This window comes from Sylvia atricapilla, chromosome 16 (genome assembly GCF_009819655.1).
Source record: "Sylvia atricapilla isolate bSylAtr1 chromosome 16, bSylAtr1.pri, whole genome shotgun sequence".
In the NCBI taxonomy this organism is placed as follows: domain Eukaryota; kingdom Metazoa; phylum Chordata; class Aves; order Passeriformes; family Sylviidae; genus Sylvia; species Sylvia atricapilla.
This window is the reverse complement of record NC_089155.1, coordinates 11,162,500-11,176,424: the sequence shown is the minus strand read 5'-3', so window position 1 is coordinate 11,176,424 and position 13,925 is coordinate 11,162,500. Positions and strand designations below refer to the sequence as shown.

The following is a 13,925-nucleotide window of genomic DNA, read 5'->3' as shown; positions in this document are numbered from 1 at the left end:
TTGGTATTTAATTCTCATTCCCATCTTCCACAAAGAACAACTTTCAATTTTCTCAATGACTCCAGTAACTCTAGACCCTTTTCCAGTAGTGATTATCACATGTTTATTTTTGTGGGGATGTGGGGGCAGTGCTAAGTTAAAATTAAGCAAATACCATCAGTGAGTGAGAGGAAATACAAAAGTGTAGGGAGGGAGAAAGGGCGATTATGAAAGAAAAGGGAGATGAAGAGGTTGAAAAGTTCTTTTGTGTTTAGTTTTTTTTTCCCTTATCAATGCTAGGGATGCTGTCAGCAGAGGAGTGAGGAGTAAGTGAAGCACCAATTAATCAGAGAGAGGAGGAACAGGGCAAGGTGCCAAGACATCACTTTGCAAGATTATTCACTGAACATCTGTCATTAGGACAAGTAAGGTGTGATCTCAGGAAATTCTCAATATTGTTCTGAAGCTGCAATGAGGATGAAATTGGCCCTTGACCTGTTCCAGGAACAAGCTGGTGTAAAGACAAAACAAAGTCTTCTCTTTTCCTGCTTTAGGGTTGAGCTGAACCCTGGTTCTTGCTCTGAGGAAACAGACACTCTGCCTGTGCAGAGGATAAGTTGGCTTACGAGGTGGTTCTGTCCATCCCCTCAGGCCATGAGTCAGTGCACAGCAATTGATCATAAATGTGCTCTGTCCATCTCCACGGCAGCACAGAGTCAAACCACCCCTGAGTACCAAACCCCCTCTTGGCTCAGCAGAGCCTGGCTCTCTCCTGGCTGGAGCAGCCACCCTGATCAGTGCAGGAGGAGCTGCAGGCTGGGAGGGCGTCTCAGACATTTCACATCAGGCACTCTGACTCTTGGAGCAATGCCCCTGAGCTTTCAGACTTTCCAGATTTTAAACAGGGTAAGTTCTGGGTCAGTTTAAACCCTGTCTCCTGTCTGCATAGAAATGAACAAAGCCATTGCTAAGGGTTCTGGGCTGGGGGGACACAAATGTGCACACACACCCTCCAGAGATGAAAAATGTAATGTTAGACCTTCCTTAGAAAAGCAGAGATTTTGTTGTTGTGATGTGGATCCTCACTGAAGGTTGCTCTCCTCATCACCCCACTAACACAAAAAAGGACCAGCCTTTGTGTTGCCATACTCAGATTTTCAGTGCTTATGATTTCAGGAGCTCTTCTTAAGCAAACTTAAGAAAATAAATGTTTTGGTAACCCTTATGCAGGATGCTGAGAGGAGATATTTAATAGCTGAAGTAAATATTTTTTGCCCTCTCCAGTTTTCTAGCAAGTTACCCTGCTAACTGGAACCAAATCCTTGTCACAGGACTACTTCAGGCTAATCTTGGCCTAAGCAGAAGTTTTTCTCTTCTATGAATTGAAGGATTTATCTCTAAAGTAAGAAGAAAAAAAGGAAAAATTAACTATGGTAGCATGTTTGTACCAAAGCTGCGCCAGTTTAAATTCCTGTGTGAAGCACTAGGTGGCAACAAGGGACAAGAAATACTCTGGGATGAGGCGCTCCCATCGCCTTTATCCACCCAGCCCGAGCTGCTGGTGTAAACAATTCCATATGTCAGAGACTTGGGATATAGGGGACAGGGAAAAGGGAAGAAGACAGCAGAACAGAAAAACTAATTAGCATCTTTTTCAGGTCAGATGTTCAGTTATGCTAAGGGATATTGTGTGAAGCCACCAAATTTGCCACCAGGGAAATGTCCACTGTGCTTCAGACTGCAATGCCAGGAAATGTATAAACCAGTCTAAAAGCATAACTCTAATTTCACAAAAAAGGTTTATATTGCATAGAAAATAGCTGAATCTGGGGCTAAAAAGATATTAGATTGCCCAACCCTTCTGTTTTCTTGTTAGTACCCCATCTTTCATTTGGATGTCATTTGGCAAGTTCTGTTATGCAAACATTATCCTCATATTATAATGGTTTTGGCATTTTCTCCACGGGCATATGAAAGACAGAGGTCTGGGCTGTGCAGCAATCACAGACGAGCAGCTAATAGACACTGGTACATTTTGTCCAGACTCAGAACCACAGGGCATAAATTTTAATACAGTCTGCAGAGTCCAGCAGAGAAAATGCTAGATTGGAAAGCCACCACAGCTCAAGCCTTTAGTGCTTAGGAGCAGCAGTGTGGGCAAGCACAAATGCAGTGGTGGGCTGGGAAAAAGGAGAATCTGATCCTGTGAGAAAGATGGGAAGTGAGAGAGGCATCTGTTTTGCTAGATAAAAGATCTGGAGTGGTTCAGCAAGAGCCTTTTAAACTTAGTCAGCTAGTTACCTCACAGCAAGATCAAAACATCACCATTTGTCCTCTGGTCAATACAACAAATTAATTTCAGTGCAGACTCTGTGCACAAAAAAAAAAGAGAAAGAAGCATTGCACAACCCCTTCCCCTCTTGTGTTTTGACAGCAGGAAGTGAAATGGATGATCCAGCCATGAAATCTCCTCCTTCCACCATCCTGAAGAACTATGTCGTTGTCGGTTCCTCCCAAATCTCAGGACAAGCTGCCCTCTTCCACCCCTCTGGCCAGAAAAGCTCAGAGCCCCATGGCAGAGGCCAGGTAACAACGCCCACTGGTTCCCCTCACCTGGCTGCCGTTCATCTGCCTTTACCTCCCAGCAGAGTCATTGAAGAACTCCACAGGGCTCTGGCCACCAAACACCGGCAGGACAGGTACCTACAGCCTCCAGGCTCCAGGGCTGCATGAAGACACTCATCCCACCACATCATTCTTCTTGGGAAATGTTCCTATCCTCTTGTTAGTGCTTTCATTGCTGCTGCAGCTTGGGTTGGCCTTCCTCGTGATGTCACTGCTTGGAACAAACATCCCTGGTTAAAGTGCTTGGTTTGGCAGCCACTTCGTTGTATGTTCTTCCTTTATAAGGAGGCTGCTGTGGCACAGGAGTAGATTTTCAAACGGGTAGAAAGGTGATAGTCCTTGATCTACTGCAAAAGTAAATCTTCCCCACAAGTTATTGAGTTAGAGTAGCAAAGGCACATCCTGCTCCAAGTACTCTACACATGAGAAATGCTGCAATTTCTGTGTCTCTTGGCTGACACAGGAGCACTTACAAGATCCGTTTTTAGCACAAATGTTTTTTGTGGGAGTACATTGGCTGCTTTATCTGGGTTTCATTATAAGCCCTCCTGTGGATCAGAGGAGGACAGAGATAAGCTTTGCCATCCCAGAGCTTTGGACTGAAGTTGGGATCATTTCTCAGTTCCCTAACGACTACTATCCCCAGGAACAGATTCACATGATGTCATTTCCAGGCCCTGTTAAACCTTTGTCATGATCATACTATATCATATGAATGGTCATATTTCATGCCATGCATGTTTTACATTAGAAGGATGTGTTGTTGTGGGGGTTTTAATCACTGCAGTATATCTTGTGACCATGTATCAAAGACAATCATTATTCACCACTCCCCCATGTCTTACTTTAATGGCAGAGACAGGAAAGCAGATCCACATTAGCCATTCTCCACTTGAAAATGCCATCCTGTGCTGGTCCGTGCTGAACTCCCTGCCCTGCCCTTTACAAGCTACAGGACGTTTTTCTCATTCTCATGCAATTTTCTACTGCAGCAATAAAACAGTCTTTGTAAAATCTGGACTGTGCATCTTCCACCCACAGCTTCCACGGAAGAGAAAGCAAAGGCTCTCCAAAAAAAAGAGTGGATGTCCGTCCCTCGAGAACGTCGAGCATGGAGCGCAACAAAGAGAAGGAGAACTCGCTGGGTTATGGCAGTGACTCAGAAAACAAGAGGAACTCAGTTAAAGAGTCAGATGAGAACAAAGAAAACATGATCATGAACTCAGAGCTCAAGGAAGAGTCTGTTTTTTATCAGGATGAGGAAGTTTTGAATGATTCTGTTATTTCTGGTAAGCAAAGTCACTGTATTGCAAAGACACTCTCTCACAACTGAAGGGAATGCTCTAAAGGCAACAGGGAATATTGAGGAGGATAAATTCCTCTACTGTCACACCAGCTTTTTGAAGGTGAAACTTGGTGAAAAGCTGAAGTTAAATTTGAGTCACAGTGATTGTCCTCCAGGTAGTGCACAGGGAGATGCATCCCTGTGCTTTACCCTCTCACTTACTGGTGCACCCTTGGGCTGCTCTGTATGAACAGCAGCACTCCCAGACATCCCACTGTGAGCAGCCAGAGTCTTCTGTACACCCAGTGCCAAGGCTGGCTGTGTTTTGGAATTTCAGGACTATGATTCCATGCATTGCATGCATCCATTCTGTGTAATTGTATATGGAAAAGTGACACCAATCAACCTAGGAAGGACAAACATGGAGAGAAAATATCTTAAATAATAAAGCTTCTCTCCATTTGGTCCATTTTACCCCTTCTTGAGACATATGGGGAACGCATTTTATAATCCTCTGCAATTATTTAAGTGAGCTTTGGCAAAATAATCAGCTCTCATTAGAAAATTTGTCATTCAAGGTTTTTAATGTTTTTCATGTTAGCAAGACAGATCCAATCTGAAATGAATCCTTCACTCTCTTCATGAATACATTAAAAGAAGGCAGGCAGAGAACAATTTATCAAGAAATAATTGTTATAGCAGATGAAAGATGAATTTTAAAAGGTGTCTTTGAAAGCATGAGCCAGCAGACAGGACATGAGTTCTGCTGCTGTGTCTTAGGACACCAAGTAGCAGAACAGACTCTTGAGGTAAGGCAAAAGAAAAGAGTGCCTTTTTAATTGCTGTGCATTATAGGGTTGCTTAAAACACAAAAAATCCCTTTTGAGTTCTATTTTTTTTTTCCTGGCTATGTTTGTAGAAGTGGTCTCTTTTGATAAAAATTCTAAGAGCTAGAGGCAGCCAGGCAAAAAGTACATTATTCCTTACAAGCAAAACCAAAACTGAATATTTAACTATTGAAGGTGAATCTCTCTATATTTAACAAATAATTATTCATTATTATGATGATAGGAGGGCACTGGTTATTGTACAAGTTCAGTGACATCTAGAAGCAGCTCTGGCCTTTCCACAATAAGCGCTTGAGTTTTGGAAAGTTCCTGCAGTTGAAGGACAGTGGTGGCGTACTGAGGATGGCTGAGGCCAACTGAGAAAAACCAGACCTGTTTTAAAGATATTTTGGCATTATTGTGGCTGCAACAACACATTATTTTGGCATTATTGTGGCTGCTGGGCACAGAGGGTGCTGAGCTGAGACTGGAGTCCAGGTAGAGGAAGCTGGGATATTCCCAAGGCAATTCTGGTGTGGAGGCACTGCCAGTGCCAGCATTCCTCAAGTGAACCCTGCACATTCCAGAGGTGCTGTAGGGACAGGGACAGCACCAGAACAATTCCCTAAACGTCTCCGGATTCCTTCTACTTTGAAGAAATCTGGGCTGGTTTCCAAGTGGGGGAGTAAAACTATCCATTAATCCCCAGTTGCTTTACAATCCCTGTGCTGCCTTAGGAAGTCACCTGCTCTGCCACTGCCACCACGGCAGGGCACAGTGCCACAGCCCTGTGGCTACAGCGAGGTACAGACAGGCCACATAACTCTGGAAAAAGCAAGGAATTGTGCCTTGGTTTTCCATTTCTGCTCAATAAATGATTTTTTTGAAACCTCTGAAAAAGCAAGGCAAGATGGGCTTCAAAAACAACGTTACTGATGACTGCTGCAATCAAGGTCTGTCCAGCATCAGGCATGTTAGGATTTGTTTTTTTATTGATAAAACAGTGACTATGATAAAAAGAATAGGAAACATGCAGGAAATTAAATGTCACGTTCTACTGAATTAAACCAGGAAGTTTTAGCAGGAACCTGCAGCTCGGACATGAAAAGAGTGTGAATTTCTCAAGCATTTCTTGTTGACCTAGCTGAGGTGTGATGAATCACAAACAATCCAGCCAAGATCCTGCCTGAGATAGATGGTCAGGGGGCAGACTGGCACTGAGTGTGCCTGACTGACCAAGAAAAAGAACTCTTAGAAAAGGAATACTTAAATAAGTGTGTTTGCAGGTTCAGTTTCTACTGAGGTGATGATCAGGAAGGAATTTGCCTAGGGTACTGAAAATTGATGTGGGGAAGAATACCTTGGGCCTTTGTTTTCTCTTTGTTCTCTAGTTTTGTTTTATTCATGTGCACTTATTCTCTTTGATTATTTAGATTTTGCATGTATCCTCGCATTTTAACCTGTTCTGGTAAATTATGTTTCATTATGAACAGTCCACCTTTGATGGCAGGGGGAGCTGACACTGTTAATTTGGATTTTGACCCGAATTCCTTTAGAGTCAATGACAAAAATCCCATAGATTCTATCACTTTCCACGTTCCCAAGGTGCCCTGCCCTGGGACACTCTGCTCTGGCCAGTGCTGCGGCTCTCGTGGGCACACAGAACTCCTTGCCCATGTGCAGCCTCTCCACAGAAACCTCCTGACATGGCCAAATTCCTCTTATGACCTCCTTAAAATACTCAGGTAAAACTGAAAACGTGTCCAGGGATACCCAGGAGTTTTTTAGCCCTTCCTTCAGGTTGTTTCCAGCAGGAATTCTGTTGGTTCCCCTGCACCCACTCCCAGCGTGGTGGAGGTTTGAGAAACCCTGTCAGAGTCCCAAGTCTGAGGCTTTGTGAGCCAAATGCTTCTGATGGAGTCAGATATTCAGTTAGCAGAAGGCTCCGTGTGGCAGCAGCCAAATCGTTTTACTTCCCTACCCATCTGTTAAATGTATATCTGCTACTTCAGACAGGGCTGTGGGGTTTAATTTAATTAATGCTTGCAACAGACTGTGAGAGCGTTTCAAGGAAGGTGCTAAATAAGGGCACAGCTTTTAGGCTCCAGAAAAGGGGTTTGAGCTGATTATAGTTTCTGAAAAGTTTAACTTTAGACCAATGCAACTACCAAGAGATTTTTTTACTGCTCACAAAGAGAGACCAAAATTACTCTGCCCCATTCTTTCCAACAGGTAAATGTGGGAAGGAGGTTGTGCAGATTCCTCCCTCTGCATAAAGAAATTTGAGATCAGTAATAATAATAATAACGGAGGTTCACAGATCCCTAGCAAATAAAACCACAGTATTTGGGAAAGAGAACCTATATAGAATTTTGAATCTTTAGCATCCTTTAAAAAATAGACTTTAATCCTATCTCAAATGCCAAACAAAAATACCAATTAAATGTCATTTTCTTTAAAAATGAGGTGACCTTCTCTAGAAAAGGTGAAGCATTAACTGAAAAAAACCCCCCAAAACCCAAACCTTTAAAGCAAAAAAGAGCCAAAACAAATTAACCTCCTATTACAGACCGTGCTCCCAAGATGAAACAAAGATTTAACTGCAGCTCCTGCATGGCCTGAGGAATATGTTCCCTCTGCATTTGCAGTGGGTTTGTGTCTGAGCCCTGCTCAGCTGTAGTGCTGCTTTCGGACATCAGTGTGTACAACTGCTCCTTGCACAGCACCGCACAGATCACCGCCACTCTGTGCCATTCCTGCCCTCCAAAAGTTTCCTGTTTCATCCCTAGGAGCTGCCTTTCTAATAACTTTCCTTTCAATGCATGTCCCAGGTACTTTGCCAAGAAAATGCAAGAAAGAACTGCTGGCAGTAAAACTACGGAACAGACCAAGTAAGCAGGAGCTGGAAGACAGGAATATTTTCCCAAGGAGAACAGATGAGGAAAGACAGGAAATCCGGCAGCAAATTGAAATGAAACTCTCAAAGTAAGTGTTGTGAATGAGAAGAGGGAGGAGCCTCCCTTTACAATGGATCATCTTCTGAGCCTTGTCAGGTGAGGCACTGCCACCCACCCCCGGGTCCACTGCCTGCAGGGAACCATCCACAAACCAAATCAGCACATTTTCAGCTGTCAGTCAGCCGCAGGGGAAAAAGTCTTAACTCCCTCTTCAGTCAGGACTGCCTTGATTTCAAGGGAAAATAAGACAGAAGTCAATTTGGGAGACAACATCCTGCCAAATCTACCTGCAGCTCTGCTGCTGCAATCAAGATTTGGAGGTCCTCCAGAAAACCCAGTGCTGTAACAAAAATAGTAGTATAATTATTTATCAACGGGATTTGGCTTTGTCAGCTCTAGCTGAATGTGAGGATAAAGACAATTGTCAGAGCTGCATATTTACTGCCCAAGGGAAAGCTGCTGTGCTGGTGGCTGCACTGGTGCCTTAAGGCAGAAGCAGCATTGCCCTCACCTGGGGAAGGTGCCTGTGTAAGTCCAGCTGCAGGGACAGCAGGGATGCTCTGGTTTTGATCAGTAACCAGGGCAACAGGGGAGAGCTGTGAGAGAAACAGCATCACTGTGGTGTGCAGCCTAAAGCAAAGATTGAAGGTAACTGCGAGGCTCAAACTGCACCATTTGGGTTTTGTGTGTGCTTTTTTAAGAGCTGCATTTGAATATCTGCAAACATGAATATTTTAGAGGAGACAAAGTGGATTGTTAAATAATCTGTGCTGTGCTGCCCACACGGGGACAGCGAGTGCTGCTCACGGCCAGAATGCTTGGAATCAAATTGGGAAACATGAATAGAAGCTCATTTTCAAGGCTTATTAAATATTAAATATCTCAAGCCTCTCTGAAAGAAACATTTATTGATATTTAGACTAACTCATTCATGTGCATGCTTTTGATTAAACTTTACCTCCAGGGACAGGGAAGGAGAACAAATGTGTGGATCAGAGCACAAGTCCTAATGGACCAGAGTTTATGGAGGAGAACATCTCTGCCTTCACCAGTCCTGCCCTCAGCTAAGGAAAGAGCTGCTGAGGGCACACAGGGGAGGTTTTGGGCACCCTTCATGGTGCCCCTGCAACAGCAGAGATGGAGTTATGGTCCCTCCAGTCTGAGTGACTGCACAGCAGCACTTTGCACACAAAGGGGAGCAGTGCAAGTGGCAGACCCTGCCACAGAAAACATGTGCATCCAGACAAGCAGAAAAGATCCCCCTGCAATGTACATTGAGTTCCAAGAGTTACAGACAGAGCAGATCATAAGTGTGTCCCATTAATCACCTTAGGGAGCAAAGACGGGCTGTGATCATCCTGACCTTGCAAGCCTTGTGTATGAGTTTCAAGGAAATGCTTCCCAATATAATTAATTCCATTATTTTGGCCATTCAATAACTCATAAAGTCTCTTCATATATCAAGAGCCTAACTTAATTGCTTTAAAATACACAAAGAATAGTTTCTCTATTCACTGCATCCCTAAAACCAAGTTTGACCATCACAAACTATTCACTGAATGAGATGATTGTCATATCCAGCCCCAGCTCATTTTGCTGAAATGCCTAGAAGGGCACTCTAGGCACTCTTTTCAGCCCTGTCAGACTTCTCTTAGTGTGAAGGGTCTGATGGAATTGCAGCTTCAGGTGCCGTAACTACAGCCTTTATCCCTTTATTTTCATTTGCCGTTTTTCTTGCTTAATACTGAGCCTAAAGGAATACTGTCAGGCATCCCTAGTGCCAAATGTCAGTACAAAGACTTGCAGAGGACACTGCTGGACAGGTGGAAGGGGCTGGTCACCACCAGGAGGAAGGAAATTTGCTGTGTGTAGGTGAATGCAGTTAAGGGAGCCTCCCCTGCCCACTGTGATCTTGTGCAGCTCACCAGTGTCACTGGCGATGGCTAGAGGATGGCTAAAAGCCATCTTTGTTCCAAGTGTTGGAAGTCAGGCCTTAATTTGGTTCCTTCTTCCTGGAACTTGGAAGATTGAGCACATTTCGGGGAACAGACGGCACAGAGATTGCTGGAATAGCCAGGAAAGGCAAAACAGATTGGGAGCAGTCTCCCACACAACTTCCAGCACATATGTGCTGGCAGAGCTCAGCTCAGCTCTTAACTCATCCACCAGAATAGAACATGACCGTGCAAACAAGCTCAGGTGGTGGATGAATGCAGGAAAATATTTACAACACCAGGGAAAGCAAGTGGGTGTCCAAAAAACTCAACAGCCAACCAACAAAGTAAAAACGAATTCTGGCAAAGGCCAAAGAGCCAAAGCCCTAGAGATATCCCTTTGGAGTTTCTGACTAGGACTCACCCCACAAAACCCAGGCCACCCCAGAGCCCACACTCAGAGCAGAGCCTGGCTGTGGTGTGGAAATAAAACCAAACTGGGAAGAGCGAAATCCTTGGATAAGCTTTTGAGGTGTTTGCACTCATTCATTTCACTGGTACTTGTGCAGCACAGTCTCTGTGTGACAACTTGGAGGTTTATAGCTAAGGAATGTGGTGCTGGGGTGGGAAGTGCTGCCTGGGAGATGGGATCCAGCAGAAATGTCTGTTCTCTGCTGGGCTTTGCCACTACCTGTGCAGAAAAGAGCAGCACGTTGCTGCTGCTGTAATAGTAACACTTAGATAACGGCAAATCATGAATTCATGTGTACCATCAGGCTATAGATCTGTGTTTAGCACAAAGAATGAGCTGTGGGCAGATTAGCAAGTAGTTATTCAATGGCTGACTGCATAAGAATGGCACATAACCAGGCAGTTGTTAACAGGGTCGATATTTTTCAGCACAATTGCAGGGGTTTGATGGTCTGTAGCTGTCTAGCAAATTACCTCAGCCCCACAGCTGACACAGCCTCTCTCTGTACTCTGGAGGGAAAGATGTACTGACATAGATAATGTGCAAAATACTCCAAATAATGGTGTTTATGTAGCTTTAAAAATGGAGAGACAAAAGAATAGCATCCTCTCAAAACCACTGTATTATTTAAGTGCTTCTGGTTGTAACACATTTCAACAGTAGCTGTGAACCTGCTGAGAAAAAGCAACTCTCTGCTATCATTCTGATGGGTGTTTATGAAGTCAAAGCTGAACCCCCTATTTTCCTTCATTTTCCCACTCGTTCCATCTCAAAAGAGAGATGGGGAAATTCTGTATTTTGAGACAAATTCCACTTCTACAGCAGTGCAAATCTACCGACTTCAGATTTATTATTGATTGACAGCAGTGTGAGGAGAGATTCCAAGATTCATTTGTGTGCATCGCTGCTTCTGAAAAGTGTATTTCCTGTATTTCGTGCTCCCAGCCAATTTAATCTACCACTTGTTGCCGTGGAAACATGGACTTTTCCCTCCTCCTCCCTCCAAAACGGCAGCATTCCAGTTTTCCCTGTGCTGTAGTGCTGCTTGTACTTATCCATGCATCCCTAGTGCCCCAGAGCATTGGTGCACACTTGGAATACTCTACTGTGCATTAGGCAACAGGGCTCCCAACAGGTCTTGGTTCCATTATTCTGTGTTCAGAGCACAGATAATAAGCCCCTGATGGAATTCAGTGAATTGAGAGCTGTTTGTGTCACGAGGCAAAAAAGACATTTGCAAGCACGAGTGTTTGCAATATCTGCTTCCTGTCTCACAGACACGCTTTGTTCTACAGGGGTTTCAGCTGAAAGCTGGGGGAGTGAAAGACTTGCTAGACTGAAGGGTGACTCAGGAAAAGGTTATTAAATCAAATTTGATATCTGACTCTTCGGAAACTCGATGTTTGAAGTGCCTGAGTGGCTCGTGCTTCTTGAGAATATAACCACAGTTAAAGACACTCCAGCATAACTTAATGTCTCAATGAAAATACAACTTCCTGGAAAAGGTTATACTTGTAACATTCACTTCATGTGCTGCTTCGCCTCCCCTGGTGTTTGTACAAGTACACACGATGTGTGAAGTGGCACTTAAAAGATGATGGGGACAGGAATAAAATACAGAAACGAGGGCAGAGGAATCAGACAGGAAGAACAAAGGGTTTGTGTGCACAGAGAGGAACCAAAACTTGGGCACCTCAAGCTGATCTTTGCCACATTGAAAACATTGGCTTGGGTAAGTGGATGATGCTGGGGCAAGGTTTCCTGGCAACAAAAAATGAAGAGGAGGCATCTTTATTCAATTGTTACCACATCTGGAATCTGTAGCTGTGGTGCTGTCCAGAGGTTCCTGGAGAAGCATTTTCGAGTTGACTCACCCAGGAACTGCAGAGGAAGCTAAAAGCTCACCCAGATGAGACCCTGGTTTGTCCCTCAGCTAATAGAGTGTGAGGTTCACAGTGCTGCTGGAGACAGAACAATACCAAGCAAAAAGCACTTCAGACTGGCAGCCTAAGAGCAAAACAGCACCGCAGCTCAGCACAGAGCACTCACAAGGACAATTTCACCTACTGACAGCACAAAAGCTGTACCACATTTCCCAAGGACAGCACATCCAGTGCCACTTCTCCACAGAAACCTCTCAGGGCAGCTTTGCTCACTGAAAAGGCGTCAGCCCCTCAGACTGAGAAATTCAGCAGGGAACTGGGCTGAATGCACAGAACTTAGGAGAACATTTTGTTTAGAGACACCAAAAAAAGTGCTGTGAAGGTACATGTACAAATTACTGGTAGTCCTAATGCAGAAGTTTAGGAGATGCTGAAAGAACCCAGCCTAAGCTCACATGGAGATTAGCAAGGGGTTTTTTTTTGGTGAATCTGTGACTGTGCTCGTACTCCCGGTCACTGGACTAAAAGCCAGGGAACTGCCCTAATTTCAGAAGGCTGGGAAGACTTGACTCAGATTCATTCCAGAGACAGAAAGGCAGGGGGGCAGGTACAAAGAGCAGATCAGCTGTCAGCACTAATTAGCTGGGTACCATTTAAGGCATTTCATTATTGGGCAGGAACCATCCAGGTAACCATCTTGTTGATGCTAAAAATAACCCCAGCGAGCGCAGCGTGGGCGTGTGTGCAAGGCTCAGCTCCTCACACCAGACAGGAGCTAAATATAGAGCCACAATTCAATTCTGTGGGCGTGTGGAGCCGAGGGAGTCTCCCGTCTCTTCGCTCTGCTCCAGCAAGATGTGATGCTGGCAGGGGGAGCAGCTGGGGGCTGCTGTCAGACCTGCTCATGGCTGCAGGGTTTTATTAGGAGTTTGCACGGCACCCAGGTGCTCAGTGAGGATTTGGGATTTTTTTTTTAATGGTTTGCCCCTTTTCAGTTATGGCCTCTGCTTTTCAGGCTATAGAAAAGAAAGATATTGTGAGGGATGGAGGGGGGAGCAGTAAGAAGAATGGAGGAGGTGCAAGTGAAGCTCAGGTGGTTTTTTTGGTGCTGTCTCCAGGATTAAGAAGTCCAGATCCCAAGGCATTAATATTCTCTATGCTCTTCCTTGGTGTCAGGCAGTGGCACACAGCTGGAGACCCTGCTGTGAACTCAGTGACTGACAGCACTGGCCTGGCAAGGGGCTGAGGGCTAGTGTTTGCTGCCAGATTTCTTGAGACAGCCTTCAGTGGTAAAAATCAGGAGGAAAGGGAGAAGACTCAAGTGTCATTAAGATCTCCAAGCAATGAGTAAATTCAGCCTCCTGTTTACATGGCTTTTCAAGTTCAAGGGAGCTGCAGTGCAGTTCAAACAAAGCATTAGAGAGGGTTCAAGTGCCTCTGTACATGCTGTACCTTCTGTGCTGTCCCCTTGTCCGAAGGACTGAGAAAGGTTTGTTCCCTTTCAGGCTTTAAACTCCAAGAATAGAATGAACCTCACTAACACCAATCCCTGGTCAGCAAGTGACCCTCACCTCCCTGAGTGTGTGATCATACCAGGCCCTCTGGACAGAAGCTCTTGAACCAGAGGTGCTTCCTTGCTTAAGCAGCACTTGCACAATTAATTATGGAGCACTCAGTCAGCTCTGGGCAGGAGCCATGATCTGCAGCTGAACCAGAATGAGCAATTTGCTGTCTCAGACCAGCCCACAGCTTGTCTGGCAGAAATTTTTGAACATACTAATTTATTTATAAAGGCTTGAAACAGGGTTGCCTTAATCCTGTGTTATTTTCTGGTTTGAACACATGCACACAACCCAGAGCTGCTCTCAGGGCAGGACTGTATTGCTGAGGGCTCGACATTCACCTCCTGCCAAAAATGGGGGGTATTTGTGCAAACATGAGGCATTGCCTCTGCAGAGGCAGT

The 13,925-nt window shown here is 44.7% G+C and overlaps 1 protein-coding gene across 3 annotated transcripts in view; it reads left to right on the top strand.

Annotated features, from left to right (window-relative positions):
* The window catches only part of PHACTR3 (phosphatase and actin regulator 3), a 100,018-nt gene that overhangs the window by 63,579 nt on the left and 22,514 nt on the right, over window positions 1–13,925 (top strand). For 2 of the 3 annotated variants that reach the window (XM_066330904.1, XM_066330906.1), the window contains exons 6-8: window positions 2,414–2,678; window positions 3,646–3,893; window positions 7,548–7,701. In XM_066330904.1, the coding sequence (XP_066187001.1) occupies window positions 2,414–2,678; window positions 3,646–3,893; window positions 7,548–7,701 (667 nt within the window). The remainder of the gene's footprint in view (window positions 1–2,413; window positions 2,679–3,645; window positions 3,894–7,547; window positions 7,702–13,925) is intronic. The other variant, XM_066330905.1, reaches the window with a different exon arrangement.